This window comes from Aplysia californica, unplaced genomic scaffold (genome assembly GCF_000002075.1).
Source record: "Aplysia californica isolate F4 #8 unplaced genomic scaffold, AplCal3.0 scaffold00012, whole genome shotgun sequence".
Taxonomy (NCBI): domain Eukaryota; kingdom Metazoa; phylum Mollusca; class Gastropoda; order Aplysiida; family Aplysiidae; genus Aplysia; species Aplysia californica.
Window position 1 is genome coordinate 1,761,889 of NW_004797282.1, and position 14,755 is coordinate 1,776,643.

The 14,755-nt window shown below is 42.6% G+C and overlaps 1 protein-coding gene across 1 annotated transcript in view; it reads right to left on the minus strand.

The window, feature by feature from the left end:
• LOC106012167 overlaps positions 1-4,732 on the minus strand; it is a 126,791-nt gene extending 122,059 nt beyond the window's left edge. Inside the window, exon 1 of the mRNA XM_035970415.1 lies at positions 2,569-4,732. Coding sequence (XP_035826308.1) covers positions 2,569-4,732 — 2,164 coding nt within the window. The remainder of the gene's footprint in view (positions 1-2,568) is intronic.
• Positions 4,733-14,755: the final 10,023 nt, after the last annotated feature.

A 14,755-nucleotide genomic window follows, 5' to 3' on the forward strand; every position in this document is an offset into this window, starting at 1 on the left:
GAGAGAGAGAGAGAGAGAGACTGGTAGACAGTCACACAGACAGACAGACAGACAGACAGACAGACAGACAGACCGACAGACAGACAGACAGATAGACAGACAGACAGACAGACAAAAGAGATACACAGTGCTGAAATCATGGGCCTGCTATCTTCTGCTCTGACCAAATCAGTCGGAAAAAATGGCTTAATCTGTTCCAAAGCCAATGCATCGGGCTCAAAGGAAAATCTTCAAATAAATCTTTTTTTTTAAAACTCTCTTTATAACGTAGGTGGTTTACACCCCCAACGACACAGTTCAGGTCATTTAGGAGGCGGGCTTCCGACGCTGCCTATCATTGTCAGTAAAGACCGAGAGGTACACAATATCCCAGCAGAAAGACTGGGAGATATTCGGTGAATGCTGTCTCCCCACCGAGTGAATCGAATCCGGGTCTCCTATGTGCGACAGCAAAGCGCCTATGCTCTAAACCACAGATGCTAGTGAGAAAATCTCAACGGCTCCATTGAGTGAAGTGCGAACGTACACACACCAATAATATTACGTGTGACATTGTGGTAAAAATGAAGTTCTCCGTAAAAATAATGAAATTATCGAGAAAAAAAACCCACAAAAAACCCCACGATATTTTCCGAACGAAGGGGAAATTTTTAAATCGAATTTAAATTTAAAACGTTTAGACACGTTTTACGCCCATTTAAAAACACATTTATTTCTGCGGCTGATTCCACTGAGTCGATACACGTATGGCCACATCCACGAGCAAGTTATATTGTGTAAGAGAACATGGCTTGGGGAGGTGGGGTGTGTGTGTGGGGGGGGGGCGGTATGGTAGCTTACTACTAAACCTACTGAAGAAAGATAGAAAGGACAGTATTTAGTTTTAATTACAGTTCAACAGCACTTACAACACAAATAGCACATGTAAGTGCCGAAAATTTGATGTGTTATATTAGAGAGTAGTGTGGAAAGAAAAGATGGGGAGATAAAACATAATGGATGCATGATAAAATGTTTAATTGGAATTGAGGAGCACACCAAACCAGAGCACCTGCCTACCATCCACAGAGAAAGGACAGGAATGGAACAGTTAAAACAGAAACATTTTGAATTGGGGGCGTTAAAATAGACAGGAGATAAAGGAAGTTTAAGAAGGTCAAGCGGAAGATTCTCAAGACAGTGCTTTGTCAACACTGCCACATCCGTTTTCTTTTTTTAATATATGTGGTTTTACGTTGTCACCCACACAATTACGTAGTCTAAACAGCCGTATGCACTGCTCACCGTCGAACGCTCCGTATCCCGGACTCTAGCATGGAGATCATCAGGAGAGAATGCGTCGCTGTTTCGGGCTCTTCCTCTCTACAGCTTTTCTGACGCACCGAGCCCCCTCACCGATGTGAGGTCTCCATGTTAGTTCGACTGTTTTCCTCTGCTGCCAACTTTAGGATTCATTCCAGCTTGAGTCCTCTCGCTTCAACCAGATCCAATGACTGGCTTTCTCTGCTGTCTCCTGAAGGGAGTTTGTGAGTTCGTTGCTTTTCTTTGCAGTAAGTCCTGCCACTCTCATCCACTTACGGGCGCTTGTTGCTACAAAACCTCTGCATCCTACCTCTACCGGAAAATGGGTTGCCTTCCATCCTGCCTCCTCACATTGTTCGACGAGTGCCTCGTAACGGTTTTCTTTCCGCTCATGAGCGGCATAGATATTGTCCTCGTGGGGCACCGTGAGCTCTACCAAGTGTACCTCTTTGTCTTTTTCCTCCCATAACACAATGTCTGGCTTTTTCGTAGTTGGAATGGGGAAGAATCTCTCAAAGCCTTTTAAGTCAGCAGCTACTTCCCATGTGCCTCCGCTCTGGTCTTTCATGGCTTCGTTCGCTTTCTTTCTTTTGGCAACCTTGCTTCCTTGCGGAACGAACGCAATCTTGGTGGGTCCATGCTTCTGTATCTTGGGGGCATATTTTCCTTCTTCCACCTGTTGTGTCGCCATTTTCGTGAGCACTTTCAACACCTCGTTGTGCCTCCAGGTGTATCTGTTAAGAGCTAGGTTGCAGTTTGACAAAATATGCTTCATGGTTCCTAGCTTACCGCATCTACACTTGTTGTCCTCCTGTACCTTCCATCTGACAAGGTTCACCGGTGAAGGCAGAACATCATACGTAGACCGGAGAAGAAAGCTCAGCCTTGATGTATTCCACTTCCAGATGTCACTCCACCCGACTTTTCTTTCCACTACATGCTCTTCCCATCTGGTCATTTGTCCTTGCTGGCTACACTGGATGATATGAATTTCTCGCCTCTCTGCCTCCATCTTTTGCATATGTCTTGTTGCAGCTTTTCTTCTGTCTCGCTGAGACATTTTCCTGAAAGGTCTAAAGTCGCCATTACCTAGCCCTAATCTGTCAGGTTGCGCTGGACCGACAATGTCCCCATGCTCCAATGCAGAGATGATCTCGTTAGCTGCAACTTCTGCTTTCCACTTTCTGGCTGTTTTGACATCTGGAGGTTTTCCACTGATCTCCTTACCCCTTGATTCTCTCAACATCAAAACGGTTCTAATCTTGCCTGCTTTGTAGATCTCCACGATTGACGTGAGAGGTAGTTGAAGCGCACCTCTATGTCTGTACAGGGATGACGTGTTAATGATACGGGATAGCCCCAGCCACTTCCTGATGTAGCTGTTACACTTTCTTTCGATCATCTCAACTCTTGACAAAGCAACTTCATACATTGTCAGTGGCCACGCCAATCGAGGGTAGAGGGCAAACTGTAGACACCATATCTTGTGCTTTCCTGGAAGCTTTGTCTGGTCAATTGCTTTCAGCCCATTTTCAGCCTGCATCATGATTTCCACGCCTTGACTCCTATCAGACAGAGTTCCTGAGTACCACCGACCCAAACTTTTCACGGGTTGTTCTTTTACTGTGGGCATTTGCTCCCCTGCAATTGTGAACTTCAGTTGCTTCTGTTTTCCTTTGTTAATAGTCAGGCTTCTAGACTTTTTAGCTTTAAACTTCATCCTGGCCCAGGTGATAAGCTTATCGAGCCGATTCAACACACTTTGCATTGTGTCTCCATCTCTTGTCAGTAGGGTCACATCATCCATAAAGGCTTTCTTTGGTGATCTCACCTTTGCTTCTTCTTCACAGCATTCTGCAGATCTCAGTAGCATCTCCATTACCAGGATGAACCAGATGACCGATATAGAGCAGCCAGCTGCAATCCCAATCTCTAGTCGGTGCCATTCCGTTGTGAAATTTGCGGTTGAGAATCGCATCTGGAAGTTACTATAGTGTTCTCTCATAATGTTTTGCACCTCTTGTGGGACGTAGAAAAAATCCATTTCCTTCATCAGCAATTTATGGGGAACAGACCCGTAGGCATTCGCCAGATCCAACCACACTACGTTTAAACTTTCCTTGTTTTTCTTGGCCTCTTGGATTGTGTCCCAAATGGTGAAAGCATGCTCGATGCAGCCTGGGATCCCTGGTACCCCGGCTTTCTGTACCGTTTCATCCACATAGCCGTTACTTTGCAAATATGCTACAGTCCTCTTTGCAAGTATTCCCATAAAGATCTTGCACGTCACGTTGATGATTGAAATAGGTCTGAACTGTCCTATCTCCTTTGCATTCTGTTCTTTGGGTAGATACACGCCCTCCGCTCTGCACCAATCTTTGACGATTTCTTTGTCTTTCCAAAGGCCTCTTAGCATCTCAAAGAGGGTGTGTCTCAGCGTGTCGCAATACTTGAACACCTTATAAGACACGCCATCTCCTCCAGGTGCACTTTTTGCTCTTGCTTTTTTTACGAACTCATCTACTTCTTTCTCTCTAATTGGTCCCAGGTAATATTTGACGACGGGGGCAGCTGGACGCTTCAGGCCTCTCATATAAGGAAGCGGTTCTTCTCTTCTTGAATCGCTGTACGTCTGCTTAACATAAGCATCGAGTTCCTCTTTCGTACATTCCAATTTACCACTCCGTGCCTCTGTGAACAGTTTTTTGGCTGCTTCATAAGGATTCTTCAGAAATTGTTCACGTTCCCTTTTTCTCTCTTTTCTCCTGGTACACCTTCTTTCGTGCCTCTGTAGGTCTCTGCTTTTTTTCTTAAGATCTTCAAACAAGATTCTTAGGCCTTCTATCTCTTCTGGTGGTGCGTACTTTTTCTGCTTTTGCAAGTCTCGTTTCTGTTTTCTTAGCTGTGCAAGTACTCTCTGCCTTCTACTCAATCCACTTTTCTTCTCCGTCTTTTTCTTTCCTTCACAAATACCAAACTCTTTTATTGCCGAGTCATAGATAATGGTCGCAAACGCACTCAATATTTCTTTAGCATCCCCTCTGTTAGAACTCTTTTTGACTTCTTTCAATTTCTTCTGGACTTCTTCTTCTAACGTCTTGTATTTTGCCTTCTCGTTAGCAGCAGGCCACAGTATTCTGGGTTTCCGTAACCCTGGTTCCGTTTGCTGTTCCATCTCTTGCTGAGACAGGGTGAAAGGAGAGTCGACTGAAGCACTAATCGCTCCGCTGTGGTTTTCATCCTGGGATGATTTGCTTCGCGTCTTACAATCTGACGATCTGCACTGTCTTCTCTTCTTTAAACAGACTTTTCCCTGGTGCACTCTCAGCCCTCGCCAGGTATCGAACTTTCTGTAGCACTGCTCGCACATAAAGCTGTTCTCTTGATTCTCTTTCTGTATTGTCCTTTTAACGCTTAGGTCATTGTCCATTGAATCCGTCCTTGTGGATCCATCCTCTACTCCCCCCTCTCGGTGGATCCCGGGGCTGTCTTTTCTATTGGTTGACGTAACTTATATTTACAGTGACCTGGGTAGTTAGCCCCTGCCACCGTCGGTCTTTCCCGACGTCCTCGGTCTTTCCCGATGTCCACCCGTCACTCCGGGTTGTCGTCCTGTCTTTCCAGGATGTCCGTAGCATACACCTGCTACTGGTAGGTACGTAGTCTAAACAGCCGTATGCACTGCTCACCGTCGAACGCTCCGTATCCCGGACTCTAGCATGGAGATCATCAGGAGAGAATGCGTCGCTGTTTCGGGCTCTTCATTTAGGAGCCGGGCTTCTGACCCTGCCTGTCAGGGACAACCCGCGCTTAAAGGGGTAAAACATCCGAGCAGAGAGGCCGAGATACTAGATGCCCCCCCCCCTCCACACACATACACAAGGAGCACTCGAGCTCGGGTCTTCTGCTTAGTTTCAGTTTCAGTAAGTGTTTTACGGCACTTGCAACACAATAAGGTCATATAAGTGCCGAAGATTAGAGGTGTTACAAGAGAGTAACAAACATATAAAAGAAAAAGGGGGATAAAGACGATAGATGTTTGATAGGAAAGAAAAGCAAACAACACCAAAGCACCCTCCAATCACCCACTGGGTCTTCTGCGTGCGAGAGCAAAGCATCTAACCCCTACACCACAGCTCCCCACACGCTAGCTGTAAGAACGAGAAATTTGGCAATATCCAATTAGAACACACAAACAATCATATTCTCAAAGCCATCAACAAACATTGTGCGAAAACATTTAATCTAATTTTACATTTTATTAACAATGTGAAGCTGCATTTCATCAACACATTTCGAAGCTTTCAACTAATAATGAGTTTTATGCCTTGGCAAGATTTGCAAAATACATTTTTATTGACATTGCGTTGCTTCTGTTGACATAGGGAAACATGCATTCATGGAATGACATATGGTGGAGACGATTCAGCGAGCACTTTGAAAGAGGGGCGCCAGGAAGGGGAGGAGGGTAGGGAGAGATATTTAAATTGGTGAAAATAAAGATGATAGAGAAAAGAAATAGATGTCTGTCTGTCTGTCTGTCTGTCTGTCTGTCTGTCTGTCTGTCTGTCTGTCTGTCTGTCTGTCTCTCTCTCTCTCTCTCTCTCTCTCTCTTCGACACCCCCCAATATACAGCTACAGCCCTGTACATCCCTGAAGCATCCCCCCATCCCTCCATCTACCCTCATCCTCCCTCCCTTCAAGATGGAAACATCTCCCTCACAGCCTCACACACACACACACCAGTGCAATACAACTCTGTACATCCCTTCCCCCTCTCCCTCTTTCCCCTCAGGAAGGATACAACATCTCTCTCACAGCCTCCCTGCCCCCCGGTGACATAGAACTCTGTACATCCCTGAAGCAGTCCCGTGCCAGCTGCTGCAAGGGTCGGTAACAGCTGATCATCATCTCGCCATACAAGTACACACCCAGAGCCTGTGGAACAACGGGACAATCTTTAGTGGTTTAGTTTTTGTCTGGGTTTTTTTTTAATCCATAAATTATCTATGTATTGTCTTATACATGTATATTCATTAATTTTAGTTTTAGTACGAGTTTTACGGCACTTGGTATGAATCACTGACTGATTGATTGATTGATTGATTGATTGATTGATTGATTGATTGATTGATTGATTGATTGGTTGGTTGATTGATTGATTGATTGATTCTTTCATTCACTCATTTATTCTTTCTTTTATTTATTTATTCATCCAATCCTTCATTCACTGGCAACACATTTTTAAATAGATCTGTTTATCTACATATCTACTTATAAGTTTCAGTAAGAGTTTTAGGGAACTTGCAACAAAAATAGATACGTTTTGAGTGCTAAAGATTAAAGGTGTTACTAAAAAGTAACATACAAAGAAAAGAAGAAATGAGTACGATAGAAATTTCATAGGAAAGAAGTAGCAAACCACACCAAAGCATTTTGTGCGTTTTGACACCCCCATTGGCACAATTTGGATCATTTGAGAGGCGGGCTTTCGACCCTGCCTGACAGGGCAAACCCAGATTGACAGGGACACAACGTCCCCGTAAAAAAACCAAGGACACTCGATTAAAATGTCTGCCTACACAGGAATTGTGCTCTCATGGTCTCTTGCGTGCAAGGGGCAAAAGCTTAACCTCTACATAACAGATCCTGGCATTCAATTGGCATTCAACCCACAGAATTACAACTGAAAAGAAAAACCCAACATAAATAGGTCAAATATAATTAAACAGGTGACACGCATTTCTACGTTTTAGACCTCCCATTTAAGGTCATTTATTGTTTTAGTAAGTGTTTTACGGGACTTGCAACACAATGAGGTCACATAAGTGCCGAAAATTAGAGGTATTACAAGAGAGTAACAAACACAAAAAAGATGGAGGGGAGAAAAAGACAATAGATGTTTGATAGGAGAGGAGAAGCAAACCACACCAGAGCACCCGCCAACCACCCACTTTAAGGTCATTGCTTTATGTGTCAGGCAGGCTCAGCATTACACAATACACATCCTACTACCCAAACAAGAAGCCACATTGGTCTTCTTGACCTCATTTTTCGACCTGTCATCAATAAAAGAAGCAGGGGGAAATTTTTACATTTCGCACCTTGAAAATAAATAGGTCAGTCAGATTTGGCAAGGAACAACCAGGATAAAAAAATCCAAAGTTGACCACACTGTTCAAATTGCAAGTCTGGGACGTCATTGCAGGGGGGGGGGGGGGTAGGTGTTACACGGTGGAATCAGGCGCTCGTCAGTATTTAGACATATGGAACTATTTTGAACCATCTTAAAACTTGTTCATTTATATTACTTTTGCTACAATAAGAACCTATATACTGTATTTTGAATAGAAGTCGAGATATTTGCGGTTGAAGATGAAGGACGTAGGGGTTGCCTGATGTCAGAGGTAAAGTTAGCGAGAAATTGGCCTCCAAAGTTTGTGACTTCCATAGACTGCCTACCCTTGAAAACTGAAATGTTACATATTTTGTGCCTTTGATTTCAGTAAAATCCACACAGAAATGAATGTCTTTTCAATTAAGTGGACATAAAAGTTGCTGAATGCACAAAAAGGATAGAAATTTCCCAAAGGACTGGAAAATGTCCATTTCTTCGATTTAATTCTTATCATTTTTTGGAGATCGCCTGATTTCACCACGACGCCACACATGAACTTACACAGCGGTCAACGGACAGAGCGGGGAATCAGCTCAAAGTGAGACAAACAATAACCCACTGACGTGTATCAAGATTGTCCCAACTGCCACCATGACCCATCGGGCATCAAACTAAACCCACATTCCGAATAAAGTTTGAACTAGATAAACAAGTACAATTACGAGTGGCATCGTGGCGAAATCAGGTGCTCGTCAAAATAATACAATCGAAAAAACAAACATAATTTTTTTCGTCTGTTGGACAATCTTTTAAAACCGATTGTTTTGTTTTGCTTTTTCTTTCGGGAGGGAGGGGTGGGGATAGGGGGTTAACCGGGAAACAGGGAGGCTTTTTAATGAAAAACGTCGCTGCTGACTTAAAGGGCTTTGAGAGATTCTTCCCCATCCCAACTACGAAAAAGCAAGACTTGGTGTTATGGGAGGAAAAAGAGAAAGAGGTGCACCTGGTAGATCTCACGGTGCCCCACGAGGACAATATCTATGCCGCTCATGAGTGGAAAGAAAACCGTTACGAGGCACTCGTTGAACAATGTGAGGAGGCAGGATGGAAAGCAACCCATTTTCCGGTAGAGGTAGGATGCAGAGGTTTCGTAGCAACAATCGCCCGTAAGTGGATGAGAGTGGCAGGACTTACTGCAAAGAAAAGCAACGAACTCACAGAACTCACAAAACTCCCTTCAGGAGAAAGTCAGTCACTGGATCTGGTTGAAGCGAGAGGACCCAGGCTGGAATGAATCCTAAGAGTTGGCAACAGAGGAAAACAGTCGAGCTAGTATGGAGACCTCACATCGGTGAGGGGGCTCGGTGCTGCAGAAAAACTGTAGAGAGGAAGTGCCCGAAACAGCGACGCATTCTCTCCAGATGATCTCCATGCTAGAGCCCAGGATACAGAGCGTTCGGCTGTGAGCAGTGCATACGGATGTTTAGACTACGCAGGTCAAAAGATAATTTTATAAACTCCGTAAATTCATTGTTTCCAAAGGCACTCCAGCTTTGGAAGTCACCAACTTTTGGGTGTCATTTTGTCGGTAATTTCACCCCTGACACCACAAGACCCCCATCTCCTTCAATCACAAATATCTCGACTTCTATTCAACACAGAAGAGTATCTTTTTAAAATCAAAAGCAAGTAAAATGAACAAGCTTTAAGATGATACCCACAACTCAGTATTACTATTATGCCCCAAAAATTGACGAGCACCTGATTTCACCGCGTAGTGCTACGTATATCTTTGGCAAGCTGTTAAAGTCTAAGCCCAGAGAACGAAATGTTACAAGAAAAATTTTTTAAAAATCATTTTCCATTCTTTTCACAATTGTTCCTACATTATATACATGTAGATTATATTATTTTTTTTCTGTCTTTTTTCAACATTTAGAATTTGATTCCATTTTAGCGCATGAAACCGATACTATAGATGTAAAAAAAATATAAAAAAACAGCAATTAAAAAAAATGGACGCGCGCATTTTCCCACCTGGCTGACGAAATGTAAAAAAAAATAAAGACCTAATGAAAACAACGCAAAATGGCCTCGTAGCCAGGTCGTACAGTCTGGCATGTATGTGGAAAGGAGAGTATTCACACGTAGACAAAGAACTATTTTGTCCAAAGTGTCTCAGCTTTACTTAAGAGGGGGGGGGGGGATACAGCTGAAGGCTATCTCGCTTATTAGTGTACCAATGTTACCAAAATTCACATATATAACAAGCATAGTAAGGAGTCTTAAAATCCGCAATCAAATTCCATGGATACGGCGGCCATATTGGATTTTGTTGACACATCTTAAGTAATTAATACCACACTTATTTTTAATGGAAATAATTTGTTCTTTTGCATGCATCTCGCAAACCATAGATCTACAAATCAGTGTGATGAAATTTTCCTAAACGTCCTTGAACATTTTTAATGAGTTTTTTCCTGAGGTAGTGTTCACGTTTGAAAAAAATCCGTGAAAATCCACACTCCAAACACCACCAACGAAAAACTATTCCATTCCATATATCAAATCTTCATCATATCAAGGTTTAGTATTACATCTTTTCTTCGTTCTGTGAAAAATTCATGAAAATCGGATGAAAAATTGTGGAGTTATTAACAAAAGTATGTAGAAAACCACGTTTCGAGAAAACGGGTGATAAAGAAAAATAAAAGATTGACTTTATGAGGAAATGGTGGCGACAAACATGCCCGGTATGGGAAAAAAATACGGCTTTAGGGGGTTCTTATGCGATGAAACAGTTGTAAGAGTAAGAGAGGCTGAAGAAGCTCAAAATGCCTACAACTTGAAATCCTTAGTTTTGAGCCGAATCGGGAATTTCCGCCGTAGCCTCCCCCCCCCCCTCCCTTGTACACTTTGGACAAAATGATTCTGAAAAGACGAAGCACTCACACAGACACGGACACAGACTCTCTCTCTCTCTCTCTCTCTCTCTCTCTCTCTCTCTCTCTCTCTCTCTCTCTCTCTCTCTCTCTCCCTCTTTCTCTCTCTCTCACGCACACACATACACATACACACACACGTACACACATACACGCACACAAACATACACATATACACATACACGCACATATACACAAACAAACACGCACACACAAACATGTATACACACATACACACACATACAGACATACACACAAATGCACACAGACGTACACACTCGCACATGCACAAAAAAACAGAAAGAAAGAGACGGACAAACAGACCGGCAGAAGGAGGGAGGGAGGGAGAGACAAACAGACGGTTCGTAATATAGACAAATAGACACTTACACACACTGTCAGACAGAAACACAGACAAAGGACAGAAAGACAGGCAGTCAGACACACATAGACGCAGACAGAGAGTTACACACACACACACACACACAAACACACACACACACACACACACACACACACACACACACACACAGCACACACACACACACATAAACACAACAGCATACTGACCAAGGGATGGGCAGATAAACACACACACAAAGACACACACACACACACACACACACACACACACACACACACACACACACACACACACACACACACACACACGAGGGGGATGGAGGAGGGTAAAATCCATCAGTAAGGAAAACAAAAAAAGGACAGACAAATTCTGAGAAAGAAAACAATAAAGGAATTACTTCATCAAAGCTCAATTCGTTGTTTTATAGGAAGGTTTAAGATCTCCAATGAAGCGGTACAAAATCAGGAAATTTCGAAGAGAGAGGCCCATTCAGTGAACGTGCCGAAGCGTGCCACAAATCTTGAGAAATAATGTGCGTGTTAGCGTAGGGAAATCAGGCTCTCGTCAAATAGTGAGAACAAAGGCACCAATTTGTGTTGTTTTTTTGTCCGTCCGTCCATCTCTCTCTCTCTCTCTCTCTCTCTCTCTCTCTCTCTCTCTCTCTCTCTCTCTCTCTCTCTCTCTCTCTCTCTCTCTCTCTCTCTCTCTCTCTCTCTCTCTCTCTATCTATTTATCTATCTATCTATCTATCTATCTATCTTTCTATCTATCTATCTATCTATCTATTTTTTTGGCTCAACATCTTTTACATCATTTAAAAACACATTTAATTTCCGTGTGGATTTTACCCAAAAACTTTGATCAGAAACATAAAAATGCAAATTTGCAGTTTGCAACGACACTCAAACTTTGGAAGTCAACAAACTTTGGAGACCGTTTTCTCGATATTTTTTCCGCTAATACCAGCCGACCCCCATCTCCCTCAATCGCAAATATCTCGACTTCTAATCAAGATAGATGGGTGTTTTTTCCATCAAAAGTATGACAAATAAACAAGCTTTACAATCACATCTATAAATTAATATGCCCAAAATATCGGCGAGCGCCTGATTTCACCGTGTCGTGACACAATATTCCATTTTTATGTTCGCAGCCCTTCTTTTAGCAGTCTCTGGGTTGTTGTCTAAAGAAAGCAACAAGAACATGTTTGTTTGTTTTTGGGTGTTTTTTTTTTAATGCAGGTATTCACTGACACATTTTGGTGGCGTCGGTAGCCTAGTGGTTAGGCTGCCGGACTCGTAACCGTGAGACTGAGAGTTCGGGGGTTCGAGCCTCAGCTCGGTCCGACGTTGTGTCCATGGGAAAGGCACTTTACACGAACTTCCCATTTGGCTAGGTCCTATCGGAGACGGACGTTAAACTAGGAGGTCCCGCCCCTTAAATAACCTAATAGGGTTGATAGGGGCGTTAAACCTATACCATTCCACCATTTTTACTGACACATTTTGAATTCTTTAGAAAGCTGTCAAAAATTCGAGGCGCCACTTTTTGTCAAATGTCTTCTCAACTATCGAACATAGACTCTCCAACTTTTGCACACTGCCCATTGTCTTCACAGATCAACATTTTTAAAACACCTGCTAGCTGTATTCTAAAAAAATTCTTAATAAATACTAATTTTAAAAATCCAAGTGTGTGGTTTCTACTGATTTTAAAAGATTTACAGCTGGGGTATTATTGCTTTTAAAAGCAAGTCCGCCCTTCTATTTTTCTAATTTTGACACTATCCTTATTGAACGCATGTTTTGAGAACCTTTTGTGTAAAAAAAAAGGTGCACCATAAATTAATTTCTTGCAACAGGTTTGCCACTAAAATGTGTCAATGATGAGCAGTGACGTACGTAGGCCACGTACGTATGCAAAATGTATGTGAGAAGCGCGAATAGCTGTGAACAATCCCATTTTCCGCGTGAGGGAGATGTATTTTGTACACATTTATTCTAAGCCCAATCGTTTTGGAAAAATATAATTACGTTAAGACAAATTCATACAAACTGCTATGCAAAGTATGGGTGACATTTATTCACTCGTTAGAGAGACATTTGACGATAAGTTGCGCCACGAATTTTCTACTACACATAGGCGGGCTTCTCAGTAGAAAAACAGGTACTTCATAAAAATTTCTCCCCGCTCGCGAATCGAACGAAGGACTCCCGTGTACGATAGCAAAACACCTAAACGCTGCAGCACAGACGCCTTTGTATAGGTCACTATTTAGGCTCCAACACGGTAAGTTTATTTAAGAGACAATACCTAAAAAAGTAACGTCCATCTTTTTGCAGGGATGAAATGAACCCCGCAAGGCTCTTTTTTAGTTTTAGTGTGGCGCTCGCAACAGCATAATAAGGTTATATGAGCGCCAAAGGGTGGATGAAAACAGAGAAGTCCAAACGGGGAATCAGGCTTACTCTAGCCTTAACAGCACAAAGTCTGTGTCGACTATCAAAGCACCCTGAATAATAGTTCACAAGACAGTGACAAACATACAAAAGAAGTAGAGGGAAAATGACGATAGTAAGGATGAGGAAAGAAAAGCAGCAGTCCCCTTTGTTGTTCCGGCACAGTATGAGCATGACATTGATAAATCAGCCCATAAACAATTTTACGGGGCATAAGGACATGTTAATATGTTAATATCCCCCCTTTGTGAATGACCTAAAGACAACTTCAGTCAGTAGAACCACTGCTTTTGGGGAGGGGGGGGGGCAACCTATCTTTCAGGTTCAGCGATCTCTGTGAGGCAGTCTGTAGAAAGCAACAAGAAATAATATTTTTTAATGTTTAAAACATAGGTACATGTATTCACCGACACAATTTGAATCATTTAGGAGGCAGGCTTCCAAGAGAGACAGAGATACTTGATAAAAAGTTCCCCCAACTCGGGAATCGAACACAGCTCACCTGCGTACAGCTGCAGTGGAAGTGCCTAAACGCAATAGCACAGACGCCTTTGTATAGATCACTGTTTAGGTTCCAACTCTGTAAGTTTATTTAAGAGACAATACCTCCGAAATTAACGTCCATCTCCGATCGGACTGTGTGCCAAATTAACATCTCTGTCTTTCTACAAGGATGAAATAAACCACGCATGGCTCTGTCCGGAGCAGTCAGCCCCATGAGCGATTTTGTTAGTTTTTTGTTTGAGTAAAGAGAAGCACATCGACACAATAATGGTCATTTAGCGCTGGGTAAAAAGGAAGACAGACAGACAGAAACAACAGAGGGGAAAGTAAAGTAGTAGGACCTACCAGTGGCACCCTCTAACCACCCATTCCAAAAACGATGAGAACAGTATCGTAAGTGAGGAAAACTGAGCATATCAGCACAGCAACAGTCACTTGTGGCAGGAAAAGGGTAAGAAAGACAGACAAAAAGAAAAGAGGGAAAGAAAAGGGAAACCTATCAGTAGTGCCTTCCAGCCACCCATGAGAAAAGTTTCAATGATGTCGTAAAAGTGAAAGATTTAGCACCATCAATGTGCCCAAAAGCTGAAGAACGTCTGGTTCTACCGCCATGTCATGACACACATCATGTATGCCCCAAAAATGACGAACGCGTTACCGCCCGATTCCGTCGTGCCATGACACATATAGTATAAACAAAAATTGACGAGCACCTGGTTCCACCACGTGGAGACGCAAATCGTTATCCAATAATTATAAAGTTCTATCTGACATATTTTGGCTGTTTTGAGTTACTATAAGACCATAAGATCAGAAACCAAATGTTCTATCTACTGTATCGAATCGTAAGATTATTCGGAGTCGTTATCAAGATTTTTAAAAAACTGCATTCGAATAAGCTTGACACATTGTGAAAGTCAAAATTTTTTACGTCAAAATTTTCAAAACTGTGTACTGAGCAGAAAGAACTTTGTTATTCTAAGTTAGCAAAATTTCCCAAAATGGAGGAGCTCCTGATTCCACGATGTCATGACAGATACGCTCCCTCAAACCCCCCCCCTCCCCC